Consider the following 23,689-nt stretch of genomic DNA (forward strand, 5'->3'; position numbering starts at 1 on the left):
GATACTCCTCACTTTTCTTATTTCCCAGACTACTGCCCTGAGCCTCTTTTAATAGTTACTAACATAAGACTCCCTCCGCTTTGGGGAGTATCTGTTATTCTCTTAATATTGTGAACCATTATCTTAACTGCTTCGTAGATTTCATAAGTTTTCTTTTAAGTTACTTAAATGCTTTCCTGTATTGCTTGAAAGATATTTTAAAGTTAATAATTTGGTAGAGTCTTAAATTACATATCCTTTTGTTGTTTTGTTTTGTGTTGTTTTGTTTTTTTGAGACGAAATTTCTCTGTGTAACCCTCACACACACAACCATGTTGGGGAGCAGGGGAGAAACTACTAATGGTTCTTACTCATTTGGGCCTAATCATTTTCAGAAACAACATACGTGCTGTGTGCATCCTGATAGGCGTGCGCACGTACACACACACACACACACACACACACACACACACAGACGGGGACATTTTTAGGAGACACACACATTAGTTTTGTGGACAGCTAAGTAGTTGGTTGTGCTGGCTTGTTTGTTTCATCAATTCAGTAAAGCTGGTTATTTGAGAAGGAGGAACCACGATTGAGAAAATCCTCAAGTAGTGACTGATGTGGGTGGGCCCAGCCCACTGAGTGGTGCCATTCCTGTGCTATTGGTCCTCCAGGGAATAAGAAAGCAGGCTGAGCAAGCCATAGGGAACAAGAAGTCTGTAAATACTGTTTCTCCATGACTTCTGCCTCTTTTCCTCCCTCCAAGTTCCTATCCTGCTTGCATTTATATCCTGACCTCCCTCAGTGACAGACTGTTCTCTGGAAGTGTTGGGTGAAACAAACCCTTTCCTCAAGTTATTATCACAGCAGCAGAAATCCTAGGTGTTAGTCGTATGCACAATACACTTCATTGTCCCTAAAATCAATGCTTTGCAAGTAATATTGAATATTGGTAGTATTATTAATGCAATATAAATTAGCAAAAGCTCTAAAAACAAGTGGCTTTTAAAATGTCAAATCTTAAGTAATTTCTAGGAATTTAATTTTTTTCATTTATTTTATATGTATTTTGCCTGTGTGTATGTCTGTACACCATATATAAGCCTGGTGCCTGTTGAGGCTAGCATAGAGTGTTGGATCCCCTGGAACTGGAGTTACAGGTAGTCATGAGTTGTAATGTGGGTGCTTAGGAATCAAACCTAGGTCCTTAGAAAGAGCAGCCAATTCTCTTAACCACTAAGCCATCTCTTTAGTACCTGTTTCTGATAATGCTAAAATAATCTACAAATTTATATTCAGCAATAATATAAATAATTTTATGCTGAAATATTTATTATTGCTTATAGTTAAAATGGAAACATCCTAAATGTTGGGCTTTAATGATTATTATCAGGTGTGCATTAGCCATGTAAAATATGACGGACCCATTACTTGTAATGTTCTTTTAACAATAGGAATGTGGAAAAGCAATTAAAATGTATCATTGGGGCTGGAGAGATGGCTCAGTGGTTAAGAGCAGTGACTGCTCTTCCAGAGGTCCTGAGTTCAAATCCCAGCAACCACATGGTGGCTCATGACCATCTGTAATGGGATCTGGTGCCCTCTTCTGGTGTGTCTGGAGACAGCTACAGTGTACTCATAGACATAAATAAATAAATCGTTTTTAAAAAAAGTGTACTGTTAATGAAAAAAGATGCTAAGGGGAGAAAATGTTTCTAGATAATGGGATTATTGGTATTCTTAACTTTAATTTTGTATTCTTTCATTTTTATAGTAAGAATATATTTTTCTAATTAAAATGCTTTTTTAAAATGCAAGTTATTCTATTTTATAGCTTTAAGAGGTTTATAAAATGTTGGTAAAATAACACTTAAAAAATGTGAACTTTTTTCCCTAAAAATATTTTTTTGCTTGTTCAAAAAATTTTATCTTATATCAAATTTAAACCAAAACATTTGGTATAACTTGTTTTCTTCTCTTACTAGAAGTTGAAGACTTGTTCTCTTCACTTAAACATATCCAGCACACTTTGGTTGATTCTCAGAGCCAGGAGGATATTTCACTGCTTTTACAGCTTGTACAAAATAGAGATTTTCAGAATGCATTCAAGATACACAATGCTGTCACAGTGCACATGAACAAGGCCAGCCCTCCGTTTCCTCTTATCGCCAATGTACAAGACCTTGTACAAGAGGTACGTATCTAAACATCTTGTTGGCATCTGCAAAGCAGTTAGTCACAAAAGTGGACTGTTGCAAAAACTGATGTGATTATTGTTTGAAGTCATTGATAACAGTCACCGTAATATACTGTAGTGGGAAGTGAGAAAAAGCTGTTGCATGCATGTGAGAATATTTATGACCTAGCTAATGACTGGTTATGCAGAGTTAATTTTGTATGTTAAATAAGTATAGATAATAACCAATGTTTCGATTTTTTTTTTTTTTTTTTTTGGAGCTGAGGACCGAACCCAGGGCCTTGCACTTGCTAGGCAGGCACTCTACCACTGAGCTAAATCCTCAATCCCAATGTTTCGATTTTAATGCATCTAGTATGGTTTGATTGTTAACTGTTATACATTATAAACGCATGTAAAATAATAATCAGGGATTATTTTAAGATATATTATCTGTTGATGGTTTAGGGATTTTCTTATGAAAATGGTATAAATGTTGCAGATTATTAATTTTTATTATTTTGTATGTATATATGAGTTTTGCCAGCATGTATGTCTGTACACCTCATGAATGCAATGCTCATAGAGGCCAGAAGAGGTTGCCTGCCCCTTGTGACTAGAGTTACAAGTAGTTGTTTACTGCAGTATAGGTGCTGGCAGTCGGACTCAGGTCCTCTAGGAGCCTGTGCTCTTAACCACTAAGCCATCTCCCCAGCCCAGATTATGCAATTTTACTGTTATATAAAAGTTTCTTCTTGTTAACATGTTACTTTTAAATTCCAGATTCAGATTCTAGTTGATGTTCAGTGTTTAATATATCTGCAAACATCTTTCAAGTTGAAGGTTTTAAAGCTTTACAAGCTCAGATTTGGGGACATACATTGTCATTGTTACAGAATTTCATGTTACTTTAATCTTACAAAAATAACTCTGAAACTTATCAAATAAATATATTTCATTGAATCCACATACAAGATAGAAAAGGGGCTTGGAGAGAGTACAATTTCCAAGAGCTACAGACGATGCGTTAGATTAGAAGTTATGTTTTTATTTGAGCACAGTGTCCCTAACGGAAATGTTTTCCTTGAAGTGCCCGAATTGGCGAAGGCTTCACCGTGTCACAGAGCAATCTAGTGTTGCCAGGGCAGAGTGACCTCTGAACATGTTTTTAGAAAGGAAACTGGCCATCTACCAGCGTCTCAAGGAACTGGTGTACTCTGTGTATCCCTGACTCTCCTGGAACCCACTCTGTAGATCAGGCTGGCCTCAAACTCAGAGACCCGCCTGCCTCTGCCTCCCAGTGCAGGGATTAAAGGCCTGAGCCTCCAACTCATGGCTTTGGAGCTCACTCTTCACTGTTGAAATTAGTTGTGTGGTGTTCTTTTCATTGTTAACCATATATGTGGCCATAGGTTCAATCCCTAGCAATGAGGAATACAAATTTTCAGGGTTTTTTTTTTTTTAATTTAAAAAACTAAATTAAAAAATCCATTTTTTAAACTTTTTTTTATTTACTTAAAGGTTATTTAAATGGCTTTCCTGAAAATTACTTTAAAAAAAACACAGATTGAAATAGCATTACTTTGACCAGGTCAGCCTTGAATGCAGAGATCTGATTACCTCTGCTTCCTGAGTGCTGAAATGGAAGGGGTGCACTACCACCAGGCAGTTTTATTTAGAAGAAATTTGGCTGAGGATGTAGCTTATTTGATAAAGCATTTGTGTAGCACCACAAAGCCCTGGATAAAATAAGTCCCTGGCACCACAAAAATAATTAAATAAAAGACCTTTTCTGGGAATAATGGTAGACACTTGCAATCTCAGCACTAAGGAGGTAAAGCAGGAGGATCAAAAGGGAATCAACCCAAAGCCATGAATGGGCTTCGTACTTTATTTCAGACCAGCCTGGAATCATATAGAGTGAAACTGCATTTCAGAAACAAACATATGGACATACATACAAGAAGTCTCATGCTTTTTAGTTGTATCTTTAAGATTTATTTTTTAATTTTATTTATGTGTATTTGTGTGTGCACACATACATGTTTGCAGATACTCGTGGAGGTCAGAAAAGAGAATCAGTCCCCAGCAGCTGGAGGAGTGTGGCTGTCTGTCATGGGTGCTGGGAACCAAAGTAGTCTTCTCTGAGAGCAGTGGTGCTGTTGACACCAAGCCATCTTCCAGTCCCTACTCACGCCACTTCTAAGTGGAAATGAATATAAGTGAGAAATCTTAGCAAATTTAGGGAAACATTAAGAAGTGTTCCTTGCTTTTATAGCTGAAAATGTAAGTGAAGGGCTGGTGAGACGGCTCAGCAGTAAAGACACTTTCCACCAAGCCTGATAGCCTGAGTTTGATCTCTGGAACACGGTTGAAAGAAAGACTCAACTCCTGAAATTTGTCCTCGGGTCACATGCATGCTCTGGCATATATGTACCCACATGCAATTAAGCACACACAGAGGAAATAAATATATTAAAAATTAAATACTTAGATATGTGTCAGTTAAGGACTGGGATGGCACTCATTGATCAAGGGTTCTGGATTCCATTCCTAGTACTGCCAAAATAATGTGAAGAAAATCTCAAACATTTACTACTAAAAGATGAGTAATAAAGCCTTTGAAAACTTCAAATTAAGATCCAGATTAAATCTTTGACAATCTAAGCATTAATAAACAAGCAAATTTTGTGATTATTATACTTTTTTTAAAAAAAAGGTTTATAACTTGAATTTCATTAAATAAACTTTTGCTTATCTAAAAACATATAGTAAAATGTAAACCAACATGTCAAGAAATAGAATTTGATATTTTTTAATTTCGAAATACGTGTGTGTGAGAGACTGACAGACAGACTGACAGACAGACATTGTGGTAGCATAAGTACAGTGATTGAGGGAGACAGTATGGCATATGTGCAGAGCATGGTTTAGTGGTGGAGCCTGCAGACATGAATAATGTGAGGGCTGGGAAAGAAGAATCAGCTGATATTGAGTGTCAAGGAGCTTAGACTTGATCCTGTAAATGACTGAGACAGGCGACAATGACAGTGGTCATATTTCTGTTTTACAGTTGAAATAGCAAATCAAAAGTTATACAGTATTTTGATAAAACAGTTTGAACAATGTGATTTCATTTTGGTAAAAGGTGTAAGAGATAGACTCCCCAGGGATAAGGACGGAGCTCGGTGCCTGAGTTCTTGCTTAACATTTGTGAGGCTCTGGATTCAGTCCCAAGCCCTGTACAAAAGCAAATGACATGAAGTATAATTGTTCCTCAGTATCATTCCACTTCATAGCCTCAGACTCAGGTGTTTGCTAAAAGAATCCAAATCTCTACTGAGCACAGACTTTTCCTCTTTGTTATTCCCTAAACAAGACTGTACAGCTGTTACACGTTAGGTAAAGGAGAGAAAATGTTAAAGTATATGGATGGGTAGGTATGTTAGTTACATGCAAATGCTCTGCCCTTTTGTAGAAGAGACTTAAGTGACCTTAGCTTTGGGTATGAAACAAGAGTCCTTGTAACTAATTCTGCGTGATACTAAGGAATAGTTATATACGTAGAGTATCCAGCTTTATTAAGATACAGTTTGCAATTATTAAAAATAGGTGTTTTGTTATTGGCATAGTGTAAATATCTATGTATGCACCTATGAAGTCTACCTCCCACTGTCAAGTTTCTAAACTATCCTCCACCCACAAATCTCGCTTACGGTCCTGAAGAGAGTGACCACCTCTTCTTTAGCCCCTTTTGTCATCTGCAAACCTAGTTTCTGTTTTACTAATTTGCCATTTATGAACATGTCAAATAAATAGACAATATTTACTCTTTGTGTCTGCATCAGTTATCTTTCTTGCCAGTGTGGCTAAATACCTGACAAGAAGCAACTTGAAAGGGCAGGATTTGTTTGGGCTCACGGTTTTGGGAGGACATAGTTTATTCTGGCTGTGAAGGCATAGCACTAGGACAGCTCGTTGTGGCAGAGGAATGTGGGCAGCAGGCTACATTGCCTTGGCAGTCAGGAGACAGAAAGAGTGCTGGAAACAAAGTTCTAGCCATGGCACGCGCGCACAGACACACACACATGCACGCACACAGACGTGCGCACACACACACACGCACACACACACACACACACACACACACACACACACACACACACACACGTAAGCTATCAGCAGCCCACTTCCTCAAGTTGGGCCCTACAGCTTTAGCCTCACAAAGCTAACAGCACCACCTGGAGGATCAGATGTTCCAACATGAGCCTGTGGGGACATTTCACATTCAAACCATGGCAGTGTCTGATTTCCTCTGCTCAGTCTAGTCTTAAGTTCATCTCTTCTGTGCATGCATCAAATTAAACCAAACACTTCACAAATAATGGACACGTGACCAGTCCTCTAAGTCCCAGTCCCAGGTTGTGATGCTTTCTGAGTCCACTGTGTGTCAGTGTGTTTAGTTGTTTATATCTATTGTGAGACATTGGTTGTTTCCTATTACTGATCCATTTTTAATTGTTTTTACATTTGTTTATTGCAGACTGTGTGCATGTGAGCATGTACATGCTGTGTGTGGTGTAAGTGTGGAGGGCAGAAAAAAACTTAGAAGAGTCAGGTCCCTCCCTCAACTATGTGGATTCTGGGAAATGAGCTGGGGTTGTTATCAGGCTGGTGGCAAGTGCCTTTACCTACTGAACCATCTTGTCAGCTCTCTGGCTACTGACTCTCAGATATGTGGTGTGGGGGTGTCTTGATTTAATTTGCCTTTCCACCATGATTGCTGACACTATTTTTTTGTGTGGTCATTGACCATTTCTTGTTTTTAATGAAATACGTGGTCAGATCTGTTTTCATTGGGCAGTGGGAGGGGCAGGTAACATATAAGGACAATCTTTCAGCTCCCTTGGCCTGCGAGTGGTGTGCACTGGCACCAGAGTAGACAGCATCTGTGTTGGCTGGTACAGAAATGGGTATTTATCAGAGATGCTTAGGAACTGACTTAAAAGCATAAACAGAAAAAAGTACCTTACATAAAATATTATTGAACTGATTGTAGCTTTTATAAAGTCTTGGGTTTGTTTTGTTGTTGTTTTGTTTTGTTTTGTTTTTAATTCAAAACTGTCTTTCCCTCTGAGAGTTGCTTTCTCCAGCAGTAACAAAGTATTTGGTCAGGGATTATAGATTTCAAATTAACTTTGAGTAGTTTTCATAAAGTTTCAAAAGGAAAGCAGTGTCTTTAAAAATCAGCTTTTACTTACCTATAGTTTCTGGTACTAAAACTAGAGGACCATGGTCTCAGCACTATGCTTTGTTTATTAAAGTGTTTCACTGGTTAGCCCTGGCTTATCTAGAACTCACAGAGATCCTCCTGCCTATCAATGAGAGGATTAAAGGAATATATCACCACACCCTGCACTGTCCTGTTTTGGTTTGTTTTGGTTTTCTAGTATCTTATTTTATATTTGTGGGTGGGTATGTGCACACGTGATTATGGGAACCAGAAGAAGAAATCAGATCCCCTAGAATTGGAGTTACAGGTGGTCGTGAGCTACCTGCAATGGGCTCTGGGAGTTAAACCTCAATCTTTTTTATAAGAACGGCAAGAGCTCTAAACTGTGGAGCCTTTCTTCAGCCCTTATCATTGCTTTGGTATGCCTGTTGTGGTTAAAATTGGTCCTCGTTTTACCACTGTAAAGGTTTAATTGCAGAATTGCTAATAAAGTAACCATAAAGGGTATAGAATTCCTGTTTAAATCATTGGTTACTCTTATACTTCCATTAATAGTCACAGTTTTGGTTTTGTTATTTACTTTATTGCAGTGGACCACTTTGGAGTTGGGATTTGGAGGTACAAAGGCAAAAACGAGGCATAAAGAGGATAATCTGGGAGAAAGCAGTGTGCAGAGGAACATAGCTGCCTCAATATTCATTGGTAGAAGATTGAAAACTGCAAATAAGTGGACTTAATTTTTAGTCTATTAGTTAGAAACCAAGGAAATGGAAAAGAGTACTTAAATTTCTTAATAGGAAGAATAGATAATCATGACATTAATAGCTGGTTCTTTAAAAAGGCCAGGAAAAAAACAACACGGTGGTTAAGATAGTTAAGCCATCCAGCAATGTTAGGAAAGAAAGATCACAAGTGCAGACCCACATTGAGGTCATCTGGTCAGCCTTTGAAGAGCTTTACATGATGGGGGCCAGCCTGCATATGACGAAAGACTGGACCTGAAAACCGTATCATAACTGCGGGATTTATCCTAAGAAAACAGTGTCCAGCACTGCTACAGTTATCTTGTGAATCTGTAACTTTAAATTTTCATCTGAGATTTTTTAAAAAGATTTATTTATTTATTTATTTATTTATTTATTTATTTATTTATTTATTATACATAAGAACACTATAGCTGTCTTCAGACATACCAGAAGAGGGCATCAGATCCCGTTACAGATGGTTGTGAGCCACCGTGTGGTTGCTGGGAATTGAACTCAGGACCTCTGGAAGAACAGTCAGTGCTCTTAACCTCTGAGCCACCCTCATCTCCGATTTTTAATGTAGTTCTTGAAACATAGCATTTAAATCTCTAAAACAGCATGATAACTACAGGTGGAACAGATCTTCTGTCATGTAATTATTAAAGTGGATTTTATGCTGTGTTAGGAGAAACTTTAAAAATTGAAATGGTTCATTTGCAGTTGTAACTACCATGATATTTGAAGTATTTTTTTTTAAAAAAGGAATGTTATTTTTATCTATAATAAGATTGAAAGATCTCTGAGAAAAGATTTTTTTCTTATGTTTCTTTAGTGTTTTTCTTTAAGTGGTTTTGCCATTTTATTCTCACTTAAAAATATTCTCCTGCATAGATGCTGCTGCTAATTGCTATAAACTAAGAAAAAAAATTTTTTTTATTTCTTTAGGTACAAACTGTCTTAAAGCCAGTCCATCAGAAGGAAGGACAAGAATTAACTGCTTTGTTAAATGCTCCACATATTCAGGTAGAAAAAGGACAGAATATTGTTTGTTTCTAATATTCGGTTTTTTGTTTTGTTTTTGTTTTTTGTTGTTTTGTTTTTTTTAATTACAGTCTCCTAGAGTTGGAAGAGACCTAGTCATGTAGTTTGTAACCCTCTCTGCAAAGTAATTATTGCTGGGTTATACAATTCCATATGTAAAACTTTACAAATTATGTTTTTAAATAGCTTATTTTAAAAAACTGGTCAAAAGTCCCTTACATATTTGTGCTGTTTTAGGCCCTTATGGACTTGATTTTAATACTTGGTGCATGAGAAAACTATACAGAAATAAGTCATGTTCTCACTTGAAGCACTGTGGGTTTCTTTGAAACAGGCACTTTTACTGGCCCATGATAAGGTTGCTGAGCAGGAAATGCAGCTAGAGCCCATTTCAGATGAGAGAGTCTATGAAAGTATCGGCCATTATGGGGGAGAAACTGTAAAAATAGTTCGTATAGAAAAGGCTCGGGATATTCCATTGGTAAGTGTTCTCATGTCTGATTTAAGATTGTTTTCTATGCTAAGACCTCATATGGTGCAGAGTTGAAGATCCCATTATGTTCCTGGAGAGTTTTCTCTTTGTGGGTTAATTTGTTAATTATAATATGCTATTGCTCAAAAGCCTTATTTGGTTGAAAAACTAATTTCATTACCTTTTCTCATTTTAATTTTCACATTTTAATGAAAATAACTTATGAAATACTTACTGAAGATCAAGAGAAATCTAATTTTCTTTTTTTTTTTTTTTTTTTTTTTTTTTTCCTGGAGCTGAGGACCAAACTTTGGGCCTCCCCCTTGCTAGGCAAACGCTCTACCACCGCGCTAAATCCCCAACCCAAACCTAATTTTCTAACTTACTCTTTACAACAGAAGTTAGATAATCTGGTCTTTGGGAACTAGGCGCATGGTTTGATTGGAACATTCTTAGCACACAAAGCATGAGGATCGAGAGGTTGTACCCTAGCACGTACATGAAAAGCCAAGCATGATGGCATATGTCTGTACTCCCAGCTCTGTCACTGACAGGCAGACTTCTCTGGAGTTTGCAGGCTATCCACCAGCCTAGCCAGATTAGTTCCAGGTTAAGTGACTTTGCTCCAAATGTGAGATGGAGAGAGATTGAGGACTTCCAGCACACACATGCGCAGGGACACACATACACAACTCTCACTCTCTCTCTCTCTCTCTCTCTCTCTCTCTCTCTCTCTCTCTCTCTCTCTCTCTCCACACACCACATAAACACACTAAATAATAAAGTAATAAAAATATTTTTAAAAAGAATGTATAAGCACTTTATGTAACTAGTTCCTTCTTGGAGAATAAAAGGAAAAGTCATGATAATAGAAAAGTGATACTTAGGAAAATTAGGACTTTTTAAATATTTGTTTACTCATTATGCATATATGTCTGAGTATATTTATGTGTGCCACATGCATGCAGGTGCCTCAGAGGACGAAAGGGAGTTACTTGGGTCCCCTGGCTTGAGTTACAGGAGTTTGTAAGTTGTTTAGTGTGGATGCTGGGAACAAAATCTATGTCTTTTGCAGGAACAAAAGCTGTTAACCACTGAGCCCTAGAAAATAAGTTTTACTTTATTTTACTGTTCCAGCTTTTGAGTGTATACTTTCCCACTGTTCTTCTAATTTGTATAATAAATATTAGTATTTGATACATTTGATTGCAGCTGTTTAACATTTGTATAGTTAGCCATATTGTTATTTATCCCTTGATTATATTTTGAATTTTAAGAAATTCTTTATAGTTAGGCATTGTGTTAATTATATACCTAGATGTTTTCTAGCTGTTGGAATAGAATCCAGCAGAAAAAAAATTTTGATTTTATGTCTTTAAACACAGAGTATATGTTATATTATCTGCTATTATATGTTTCAGAAGTCTGTGTACTTCAGAATTTTAGTGAATAAAGCATCTCTGAAACAAATGTTTGGTGGGGAACGCTTAGCTCTCATGTTAAATTACAGTCGTTAGTGTAGCAATGCGAGTAAAGTTTTTCCTTAAGATAAACTAAGAGCTAGTCTTATTAGATTTTAAAAAAAAAATTAAAAATGAAATGCTTAACAAAAAATTGCATTTTTATGTTTAAATTAGATATTGGGTGTTTTTAGGGTGCCACGGTTCGTAATGAGATGGATTCTGTCATCATAAGTCGGATAGTGAAAGGAGGCGCGGCAGAGAAGAGCGGGCTTCTGCACGAAGGAGACGAAGTCCTAGAGATCAACGGCATCGAAATCCGGGGCAAGGACGTCAATGAGGTTTTTGACTTGTTGGTATGTTCAGACTGTAGAATATTTGATTCATTTAAAAGCCTGTTTTGTTATTAAACTTAGATTATTAAAGAATATTTTTTAAATAACTGATGAGTATAAGGTAGTTTTTAGCCTAACTTTTACAGGATTTGTCAATTTTTGTTATTATATTTTTGGCGTGGGGTTTATTTCTATTTACTGTGAGCTTTATTATAAGTTTTATTTTTACTTTTACTATTTTTTTAAAGATTTATTTCTACATGTGTCAGTATACCTTGTGCATGCCTGATGAATTAAATTAAAACTCAGTTTCTTATTCTCACTAGCTATAGTTGAACAAGATTTATTATGTAGTTAATGGCTGTTGTCTGAGACAGCTGCAACATATTTCTATTGAACAAATTCTACTCGGCAGTGCTAGGATAATTAGGTAGTCACTTCTAATTACCTTCTTTAATTTCCTAAGATTTACTTATTTTATGCCTTATGAGTATTTTGCCTGCATGTATGTATGTGCTCTACATACATGACTGATATCTGAGAAAGTCAGAAAAAGACATTGGCTCCCTTAAAGCTGGAGCTACATATGGTTGTGAGCCAAAATATGGGTGCTGGGAATCAAACTGAGATCCTCTGCAAAGGCCACAAGTGCTCTTAACTAAGTGCTGGGGTTAAACACATGTACCACCATGCTTAGCCTAATTGCCTTGATTAATCATATTGTATACAACACAAATTAGGATTTTTCTTTCCTTTTTGGAGGCAAGGTATGAGGTAAAACTCAGTATATATCCCAGACTGGCCTTTTTGGTGATTTTCCTCCCATGGCATCTGCCAGTACTCCCGTCTACAAACCAATGTGTGTATTCTTAATTATGTAGCATCAGGTGTTGCGTAGTATGTCTACTACCTGCCGATGTGTGTTGTAAAAGCTAGAGAATATCCATATCCCTATTTCCCTAAATCTCTGCCTGTAGCTCTGGAAGAGCCAAGTCATCCCTCAGAGCCCATTTGATTGATACTGTTGTGCACTGAGCACTGCTCCTTGTTTTATCCGCATGAAGTTAGGAAGAGTGCGGTCTAGGCTGGCTGTGTCTGAATGCAGCTAGTGCTGCACTGGCAGTGATTACGAATCTGGCTGCACAACTCGGTACAGTACACGGTGACAAGACTAAATAATGAAATTAACTAGGAAGGGAACGTTTCCCTGTAGGACTGAGGGAGTTCCTCCATCGTCCTGTTTAGAGAATGTTAATCATAAGATCATGGACGATTTTAAAGTACTTTAACCTTTCTGTTACAGTCTGATATGCACGGTACGTTGACATTTGTTCTGATTCCTAGTCAACAGATCAAGCCTCCTCCCGCCAAAGAAACTGTAGTAAGTAATTTTAAAATATGTATCGCTTATTCCTCTTCCACTTCTGTCTGCTTTTCTGTATCAGAAACTTGATTGAATATGGTGTGTTCAAGTAAAAACAGAGAAATCATGTAATTGTATTTAAGTAAGTATAAAACATCATTTAAAATTTAGTAAACTGAACTTTTTAAAAGTAAAATATATGGCATAGTTCAGTTTCAGACATTTTAACATTGTTGTTTGTCTTCAGTTATAATGGAGTTTCGTTTAGTCGTGTAGAGGAGAAGGGTACTTTTACAAATATGTGTAAGTCATTACTCTGATGTGTTTCTATATGTTAAATGTTTAACACAGCTCTATTAAATGATAGACTTGATTACTGTATAACCCAGCATGCCTGGAAAGAATATTAGGAGAATTTACTCATAGAACAGTTCATACATGAATGTTCATGCTGGTATTATTTATAAGACCCAAAATGTAAAAACAACTTAAAAATAGCCATAGCCACCAGCGATAATTTGAAAATACAGCATGGTTTATCTGTCTGTACACTGAGATATTATCTGATTAAAAGGGCTGAAGTAGAGTATATTCTACAAAATACATAAGCTTGAAAAACTTATGGCAATCACAAGGCCTTTACTGGTTTATTTATGTACAATATCCAAAATAGGTAAGTTCATAGAAACTGGAATGTTTCAGTGGCCCCTTAAATGTATAGATGAGGAACTGGGAGAGAGTGGGAATGGCCCTCATCAGTAGTGGGTGCAGAAGGCTGGAAATATTCTAACAGTATCAGTGGTCAGCCTCTGTCTCCGCATATACTTAAACTGTAAATTGTGTAGCATGTTAATTACGTCATAAGCAATTAAAATAAGGCTTTAAGGTCTTAGATTGATATGGAAGCCTGGTCTTCATTTATACATTTGTTATTCTTTTTTATCATTATTTTTGTTCAGTTACCGAATCAAATCATGGTTTCAGCGTAACATTTTATGCGTGTATAGCATTGTGCTTTGTTCATATCCACCTCTACATCTGTTATTTTTAGTTCTCCCAAAATTTTAACTATTTGAAAAAGAACCAGTTTCATTTTTACTTTGTCTTTCACCACAGGTGTGTTACTTTATTTGGCTCTTTCTGTTTTCTGTTACTTCTTTCCAGAACATATTCCAGTTGAGTACTGCATTTGCAACCTTTTTGTGTGTTTAGAATTCTTTGTAGGAAGAGGCATGAAAACACAGACTCGGCCTCTGAATTCAGCCACTCTCTGTGCTTGCCTTTCCATGTGTCTGTCCTGTAACTGAGCCTCCAGTGTGAAAAGAGACACAACTGAAGAGCATTGAAACATGCTGTCCTCTAAATGTTCCTGATAATCAATCCATCCTTCCTCAGGAAATGATTTTTGTCTTTTGAGAATGTGTCAGAGGTTGAGGTATATTTTATCAGCTTTTCTTTTCTACTGTTCATGCAGACTGGAATTACCCTTAATAAAAGTTATTTCTTTTACAGCTACACATTTATTTTTTAGGGGTGCATATGCACTACAGCATTTATATGGTCATCAGGGAGTCAGTTTTCTCCTTCCACCATGTGGGTCCCAAGAATCAAACTCAGGTCATCAGGTGGGGCAGCAAGATGCAGGCCTGTTAAAATTACTTTAATAGATAAAACTAGCGTGCTGTATGATACTGCTGCTTCTCAGTTAATGTTGTATGTTGTTATTGTTTTCAGCAAATGCAAAAGCAGAGTACTGAAATAATTCATTCATCACAGCTCTTGGTTATTTTTGGACTTTGGGGACAGGGTAGTGTTGAGCATCCTAGAACTCGCTCTGTGGACCAGCTTGCCTTGAACTCACAGATCTGCCTCTGTCTCACAAGTGTTGGTGTGCATAACCATGCCTGGCACTTGTTTTTTATAAACATAAGAATGAAATAACTGTCTAGGAATGGTGGTTTACAGCTAATCCCAGCATTTGGGAAGCTGACATCAAACAAACTGTGAGTTAGAGTAACTGGGCTAGTGGGGGGGAAGAAACTTAAAAAGAAGTATCCTATCCTGTGGAGGCCATTGGCTGTCTACCTTTAGTTACTACAAAATAAAAGGCTCAGCTGGCGTGATACACTTCAGATGTGTCGAGATGCGCTTGTCCTATAAATATAACATGTCCTCTGCTACACGAAGCAATCCTCCAGGTTGCCAGCCACTTAAATTAGGATGACTGGGAAATGAATTGGGTAGGCTAGAGTAAATTGAAAAGCATCTTTGAGTGATTTTCTTGCCTTTGGAACAGATCATAAAGCTATGTTGATCCCTCACTGGTCTTTTGGGTTCCCTTGGTATTATAGAGGATTATAAGACCTTTCTATCTAACTAACACCCAACTGTCTATCAATGCAGAGGCCACAAGTCTGAGGTGTTGTTAAGGGTTCAGCTTTTTGGTGGTGGTGCACGCCTCTAATCCCAGCATTTGGGAGGCGAGGCAGGCAGATCTTTGACATCTGAAGCCAGCCTGGTCTACATAGGATGTTCCAGGACAGCCAGGACTACAAAGTGAGACCCTGTCTCAAAACAGAGAGCAGGAGTTGAGCCTTTTAAGAAGTATCAGTAGCAGGCACTCCAGCAATGCACTCTGCATAGCCATGGTGGGTATTGCTTTCAGACAATGATTTAATAAAATCAGCCTGACAAAACACCCAGTTGGGTAGACCTACAAAGCCTGTTAAAGCAATTTCACTACTTCCAGAAAGGCTTAAAATTTTACGTTTTTGGTTCCCAGGGTTTGGGGACACACGCATGTAAAAAGATAACAATTTAAATAGATTTTGGAAGCAATTTTCACCCAGTTTCTAAAACAATTCTAGCTCATACTGTTTTTCTTATACTCAGTTGATAATTTGTATGCGTGTTCTTTTTAAACACCCTTCCAACTGTGTTTTGGCTCCCTGCTATCCCACATAACTTTTTAAAATTCATGTTGGTACTGAGTATTCAAGATTTTAATCTAATGTCTATTTTCACATCAAGAATAGGAGGTTCCTTAGGTAGATAGTTATCTTAGATAAATAGAAACCCACTTTCTAATTAGAACATGGTATTTTTACCATATTGTAAGCAACACCCAAAGAACCAGAATGTCACCAGCATCTAAAATTCCTACCTATGTCCCCTTTAGCTCCTGTCCATCTTGTAATCGACCCCACACACCCCATAAACATTTTCTTCATTTCTAGAAACACCTAATTCCTTCATATTTTTTTTGGATCGAATAGTTTTCAGTCAAATAAAGTAAGAATTTTTTTTCCCAGTGATCATCCTGATTTAGATCATTTCTCAGTGTGGAACATGCTACTTATATGCACTTCTAAAAGAAACACTAAGCAGTTAAGGCACAGCTACACTGGTCATGAAATCAGCTGGCTATGACAGCCCCAGGAAAGCTGACACTTGTTTACATAGGATCTAGTGACACTAATCTACCTTTTCTCATAGTAGTGGTTTAGAAGCTGCGTGCCTTACTGAGAATCATTGTTTTCACAGGTCAGACCGCTTCTATTCTGATTACCTTGCTTTTGAGGCTGCTTTGTACCTCAGTTGGTCAGCTGTTAACAGTCACCCAGTTTGAACTACTACTCTCTAGTCTACAGAGATGTCAGTAGATAAGCTTAAACAAATTCTGCCCTAAAGTGCTGTTGCTTAACTAAATGTCCTGTCATTTCATTTCCATGCACTGGTAGAACACATAGGTTACATTTGTACTGGATATTTTGTTTTACTGTTTTATAATTCTTGCTCTTAATTGTACCCTTTCTATGTTTCAGATCCACGTGAAAGCTCATTTTGACTATGACCCCTCAGATGACCCTTATGTTCCCTGTCGAGAGTTAGGGCTGTCTTTTCAAAAAGGAGATATACTTCATGTGATCAGTCAAGAAGATCCAAATTGGTGGCAGGCCTATAGAGAAGGAGATGAAGACAATCAGCCTCTAGCTGGACTTGTTCCAGGTAAGAGACAAGATTGAAAGCATTTAAAGGACTGAGGGCTCAGCACAGTGTTAGAACATGCAGAGGCCTGGAATCAAAATCTGTTGCATCTCCTCCCCTAGGTTATTTTAAGATAGAGAACTGAGAAGATGAAGGTTGATCATGTTAAAAAATCTCTTACATTAAAATCGTAATCCATTAGAGATTAGAGAGAAGGTTCTGGTTGAGAGAACTAACTGCTCCCCCAAAGGACCCAGGTTCAATTTCCAGTATCCACATGGCATCTCACAGCAGTCTGTAACAGGGGATCTGACACCTGACCCAGACATACATGCAGGCACACGAAATAAAAATATATCATTTGCCAGGTCCTAGCACTCAGGAGGCAGAGGCAGGTGGGTCTCCGTGAGTTCTAGGCCAGCCTGGTCTTCAGAGCGAGTTCTAGGACAGCCAGAGCTACATAGGCGATGCTGTCTCAAAAAACAAAACAAAAAAATCTTAATCCATTGAGGAAAAATGTGTTGTCTATTTATTTGTGTCATTGGTAACAAAGGTAGTAATGGAATAAATCATTATCACATTTATAAATAATAAATACAAATGAGTGTGTTGAATCGCGGTGTGTTGAAATCAGAACATGGTGAATGCCTGTGTACTATTTGAAAGTTCATGTCTAGAATTGCTGTGTGTGATTTGAGATAATCCTCAGTGACCAGAACCATTACATGTCCCAGCATGGTACAACACAGTACCACATAGTGATGTTCACTGAAAACTTTTTTAAAGGTGAACTATGAAGTTTCCTGATACTGTTATTGTTATCTTTTTATAATAAGTGATAAGTGATACATATGGTTAGATTGATGAGCAGGGTCACAACAAACCCTCGAAGGCTCAGACTAGAACGATGACTCATGGCGGAGACTTGATACTGAAGGACCCGAGTTTGGTTCCCAGTGTCCATGTTGCACACACCCCACACAGACGTACATATAATTAAAAAAAAACTTCTCTTTAAAGGGGACACATCTGTCTTGTATTGGCAGAAGGGCTTGGAAGGCATTATGAAAAATTACTTCCACTATTTTCTCTTTGATTACAAATATGTTTATCCTTTTGTTTTTTCTTTTTGTGTTACTAGGGAAAAGTTTTCAGCAGCAAAGGGAAGCCATGAAGCAAACTATAGAAGAAGATAAGGAGCCAGAAAAATCAGGTTAGACACTTACATTTGGTTTTGCACTTACATTGGTTTTGCACTTACATTGGTATTAGTAAAAGCAATTAGGGTTTCACCTAGAACCATGTTGAATTTACATACTGGGATTGTGAAGAAGGAAAGGTGTAAGCATTGAAGGAATAATAGAAGAGGCTAAATTCGTTATCTTTATATGTAAGAAAAGATGAAAATATTACATATCTGTCTGCAATGTGGAATTAATAGAAAATGATAAATTAGCATTTGGGCTAATATCCACTTATCAGTGCATGCACACCATGTGTGTTTTTCTGTGATTGGGTTACCTCACTCAGGATGATATTTTCCAGTTCCCTCCATTTGCCTATGAATTTCATAAAGTCATTGTTTTCAATAGCTGAGTAGTATTCCATTGTGTAGATGTACCACATTTTCTGTATCCATTCCTCTGTTGAAGGGCATCTGGGTTCTTTCCAGCTTCTGGCTATTATAAATAAGGCTGCTATGAACATAGTGGAGCATGTGTCTTTGTTATATGTTAAAGCATCTTTTGGGTATATGCCCAAGACAGGTATAGCTGGGTCCTCAGGTAGTTCAATGTCCAATTTTCTGAGGAAACTCCAGACTGATTTCCAGAATGGTTGTACCAGTCTGCAATCCCACCAACAATGGAGGAGTGTTCCACTTTCTCCACATCCTCGCCAGCATCTGCTGTTGCCGGAGTTTTTGATCTTAGCCATTCTGACTGGTGTGAGGTGAAATCTCAGGGTTGTTTTGATTTGCATTTCCCTTATGACTAAAGATGTTGAACATTTCTTTAGGTGTTTCTCAGCCATTCGGCATTCCTCAGCTGCGAATTCTTTGTTTCACTCTGAACCCCATTTTTTAAAAGGGTTATTTGTCTACCTGCAGACTAACTTCGTGAGTTCTTTGTATATTTTGGATATTAGCCCTCTATCAGTTGTAGGAGTGGTAAAGATCTTTTCCCAATCTGTTGGTTGCCGTTTTGTCCTAACAACAGTGTCCTTTGCCTTACAGAAACTTTGTAGTTTTATGAGATCCCATTTGTCGATTCTTGATCTTAGAGCATAAGGCATTGGTGTTTTGTTCAGGAAATTTTCTCCAGTGCCCATGTGTTCGAGATGCTTCCCCACTTTTTTTGTCCTATTAGTTTGAGTGTATCTAATTTGATGTGGAGGTCCTTGATCTATTTGGACTTAAGCTTCGGACAGGGTGATAAGAATGGATTGATCTGCAATCTTCTACATGCTGACCTCCAGTTGAACCAGCACCATTTGCTGAAAATGCTATCTTTTCTCCATTGGATGGTCTTGGCTCCTTTGTCAAAAATCAAGTGACCATGGGTGTGTGGGTTCATTTCTGGGTCTTCAGTTCTATTCCACTGGTCTATCTGCCTGTCTCTGTAACAGTACCATACAGTTTTTTTTATCACTATTGCTCTGTAATACTGCTTGAGTTCAGGGATAGTGATTCCCCCAGAAGTCCTTTTATTGTTGAGGATAGTTTTAGCTATCCTGGACTTTTTGTTAGTCCAGATGAATTTGCAAATTATTCTGTCTAACTCTATGAAGAATTGGATTAGAATTTTGATGGGGATTGCATAGAATCTGTAGATCACTTTTGGTAAAATGGTCATTTTTACTATATAAATCCTGCCAATCCATGAGCATGGGAGATCTATCCATCTTCTGAGATCTTCTTCAATTTCTTTCTTCAGAGGCTTGAAGTTCTTAGCTTACATATCTTTCACTTGCTTGGTTACAGTAACACCAAGGTATTTTATATTATTTGGGACTATTATGAAGAGTGTCCTTTCCCTAATTTCTTTCTCAGCTTGTTTCTCTTTTGTGTAGAGGAAGGCAACTGATTTGTTTGAGTTAATTTTATACCCACCCACTATGCTGAAGGTGTTTATCAGGTTTAGAAATTCTCTGATGGAACTTTTGGGATCACTTAAATATACTATTATATCATCTGCAAATAGTGATATTTTGACTTCTTCCTTTCTAATCTGTATCCCTTTGATCTCCTTTTGTTGTCTGATTGCTCTGGCTAGGTCTTTGTGAACTATTTTAAATAAGTAGGGAAAGAGTGGGCAGCCTTGTCTAGTCCCCGATTTTAGTGGGATTGCTTCAAGTTTCTCTCCATTTAGTTTAATGTTAACTACTGGTTGCTGTATGTGGCTTTTACTATGTTTAGGTATGGGCCTTGAATTCCTCGTCTTTCTAGGACTTTTATCATGAAGGGGTGTTGAATTTTGTCAAATGCTTTCTCAGCATCTAATGAAATGATCATGTGGTTTTTATCTTTCAGTTTATTTATATAGTGGATTATGTTGATGGTTTTCCATACATTAAACCATCCCTGCATATCTGGGATGAAGCCTACCTTATCATGATAGGTAATTGTTTTGATGTGTTCTTGGATTCTGTTTGCAAGAATTTTATTGAGTATTTTTGCGTCGATATTCATAAGGGAAATTGGTCTGAAGTTCTCTTTCTTTGTTGGGTCTTTGTGTGGTCTAGGTATAAGAGTAATTGTGGCTTCATAGAAGGAGTTTGGTAATACTCCATCTGTTTCAATTTTGTGGAATAGTTTGGATAGTATTGGTATGAGGTCTTCTATGAAGGTCTGATAGAATTCTTCACTGAACCCATCTGAACCTGGGCTCTTTTTGATTGGGAGACTTTTAATGACTGCTTCTATTTCTTTAGGAGTTATGGAGTTGTTTTAATGGTTTATCTTTTCCTGATTTAACTTCGGTACCTAGTATCTGTCTAGGAAATTGTCCATTTCCTGCAGATTTTCAAGTTTTGTTGAATATAGGCTTTTGTAATAGGATCTGATGATTTTTTGAATATCCTCTGATTCTGTAGTTATATCTCCCTTTTCATTTCTGATTTTGTTAATTTGGACACACTCTCTGTGTCCTCTGGTTAGTCTGGCTAAGGGTTTATCTATCTTGTTGATTTTCTCAAAGAACCAGCTTTTGGTTCTGTTGATTCTTTGTATAGTCCTTTTTGTTTCTACTTGGTTGATTTCAGCTCTGCGTTTGATTATTCCTACCTTCTACTCCTGAGTGTATTTGCTTCTTTTTGTTCTAGAGCTTTTAGGTGTGCTGTCAAGCTGTTGATATATGCTCTCTCCTGTTTCTTTCTGCAGGCACTCAGACCTATGAGTTTTCCTCTTAGCACAGCTTTCATTGTGTCCCATAAGTTTGGGTATGTTGTACCTTCATTTTCATTAAATTCTAAGAAGTCTTTAATTTCTTTCTTTATTTCTTCCTTAACCAGGTTATCATTGAGTAGAGCATTGTGCAACTTCCATGTATATGTGGGCGTTCTTTCGTTATTGGTATTGAAGACCAGCTTTAGCCGTGGTGGTCTGATAGGACACATGGGATTATTTCAATCTATCTGTATCTGTTAGGCCTGTTTTGTGACCGATTATATGGTCAATTTTGGAGAAAGTACCATGAGGTGGTGAGAAGAAGGTATATTCTTTTGTTTTAGGTTAGAATGTTCTATAAATATCTGTTAAGTCCTTTTGGTTCATAACTTCTGTTAGTCTGTCTATGTCTCTGTTTAATTTCTGTTTCCAGATCTGTCCATTGATGAGAGTGGGGTGTTGAAATCTCCTACTATTATTGTTTGAGGTGCAATGTTTGCTTTGGGCTTTCGTAAGGTTTCTTTTATTTATTTTGCCCTTGTATTTGGAGCATAGATATTTAGGATTGAGAGTTCATCCTGGTGGATTTTTCCTTTGATGAATATGAAGTGTCCTTCCTTATCTTTTTTGATGACTTTTGGTTGAAAGTAGATTTTATTCGCTATTAGAATGCCTACTCCAGCTTGCTTCTTCAGACCATTTGCTTCAAAAGTTGTTTTCCAGCCTTTTACTCTGAGGTCCTATCTGTCTTTGTCTCTGAGGTTGGTTTCCTGTGGGCAGCAAACTGCTGGGTCCTCAGTACCTATCCAGTTTGTTAATCTGTGTCTTTTTATTGGGGAATTGAGTCCATTGATGTTGAGAGATGTTAAGGAGTAGTGATTGTTGCTTCCTGTTATATTCGTATTTGGAGGTGAGATTATGTTTGTGTGCTTATCTTTGTGTTGTTGCAAAGCGATTAGTTTCTCACTTTTTCTAGGGTGTAGCTCGCCTCTTTGTGTTGGGCTTTACCATTTATTATCCTTTCTAGGGCTGGATTTGTAGAAAGATATTGGGTAAATTTGGTTTTGTCATGGAATATCTTGATTTCTCCATCTATGTTAATTGAGAGTTTTGCTGGATACCGTAACCTGGGCTGGCATTTGTGTTCTCTTAGGGTCTGTATGACATCTATCCAGCATCTTCTGGCTTTCATAGACTCTGGTGAGAAGTCAGGTGTAATTCTGATAGGTCTGCCTTTATATGTTACTTGACCTTTTTCCCTTACTGCTTTTAACATTCTTTCTTTGTTTTGTGCATTTGGTGTTTTGACTATTTTGTGACGGGAGGAGTTTCTTTTCTGGTCCAATCTATTTGGAGTTCTGTAGGCTTCTTGTATGTTTATGGGCATCTCTTTCTTTAGGTTAGGGAAGTTTTCTTCTATGATTTTGTTGAAGATATTTACTGGTCCTTCGAGGTGGGAGTCTTCACTCTCTTCTATACCTATTATCCTTAGGTTTGATCTTCTCATTGTGTCCTGGATTTCCTGTGTTTTGGGCCAGTAGCTTTTTCCATTTTTCCATTATCTTTGACAGTTGTGTCAATGATTTCTATGGAATCTTCTGCTCCTGACATTCTCTCTTCTATGTCTTGTTTTCTGTTGGTGATGTTTGTATCTACGGTTCCTGTTCTCTTTCTTTGGTTTTCTATCTCCAGGATTGTCTCCCTTTGTGCTTTCTTTATTGTTTCTATTTCCATTTTTAATTCCTTCACCTATTTGATTGTGTTTTCCTGTAATTCTTTCAGGGATTTTTGTGTTTCCTCTCTAAGGGCTTCTACTTTTTTACCTCTGTTTTCCTGCATTTCTCTAACAGAGTTCTTTATGTCTTTCTTAAAGTCCTCCATCATCGTGATCAAATGTGATTTTAAATCTATATCTTGCTTTTCTGGTGTGTTTGGATATTCAGTGTTTTCTTTGGTTGGAGGATTGGGTAGTCTTGGTTTCTGTTGCTTGGGTTCCTGAGCTTGCCTCTCGCCATCAGGTTGTCTCTGGTGTTACCTTGTTCTGCTATTTCTGACAGTGGCTTGACCATCCTATAGGCCTGTGTGTCAGGAGTGCTGTAGACCTGTTTTCCTGTTGTCTTTCAGCCAGTTATGGGAACAGAGTGTTCTGCTTTCAGGCGTGTAGTCCTTCCTGTCCACTTGCTTTCAGCTATTCCTGTGGGAATGTGTCCTGAGTCCACCAGGCAGGTCTCTTGGAACAGAAAAGTTGGTCTTACCTCTGGTCTCTGGCCTGAAGTTGCTTCTCAGAGCTAGGTTTCAGCTCTCCGTGAGGGCAGCAACCAGAAGGGCCTGCCCCTCCTCCTCCTGGGTCCCTGTGCACAGGGGGCTCAGATGGCACTAGGCGTTTTCCTCTAGAGTCAGAAATGTGGGCAGAGAGTAGTCTCTTCTGGTTTCCCAGGTGTTTCTGCCCCTCTGAAGGTCTAGCTCTCCCTCCCACGGCATTTGGGTGCAGGGAGCTGTTTGACCCGGTC

At 37.8% G+C, this 23,689-nt stretch overlaps 1 protein-coding gene across 2 annotated transcripts in view; it reads left to right on the plus strand.

Annotated features, from left to right (window-relative positions):
• The window catches only part of Mpp5 (membrane palmitoylated protein 5), an 88,963-nt gene that overhangs the window by 54,140 nt on the left and 11,134 nt on the right, over window positions 1-23,689 (plus strand). For both annotated transcript variants that reach the window (XM_032907992.1, XM_032907993.1), the window contains exons 4-10: window positions 1,968-2,176; window positions 9,083-9,160; window positions 9,513-9,659; window positions 11,305-11,466; window positions 12,749-12,826; window positions 16,633-16,816; window positions 17,937-18,008. In XM_032907992.1, coding sequence (XP_032763883.1) covers window positions 1,968-2,176; window positions 9,083-9,160; window positions 9,513-9,659; window positions 11,305-11,466; window positions 12,749-12,826; window positions 16,633-16,816; window positions 17,937-18,008 — 930 coding nt within the window. The remainder of the gene's footprint in view (window positions 1-1,967; window positions 2,177-9,082; window positions 9,161-9,512; window positions 9,660-11,304; window positions 11,467-12,748; window positions 12,827-16,632; window positions 16,817-17,936; window positions 18,009-23,689) is intronic.

Source organism: Rattus rattus, chromosome 7 (assembly GCF_011064425.1).
Source record: "Rattus rattus isolate New Zealand chromosome 7, Rrattus_CSIRO_v1, whole genome shotgun sequence".
Taxonomy (NCBI): domain Eukaryota; kingdom Metazoa; phylum Chordata; class Mammalia; order Rodentia; family Muridae; genus Rattus; species Rattus rattus.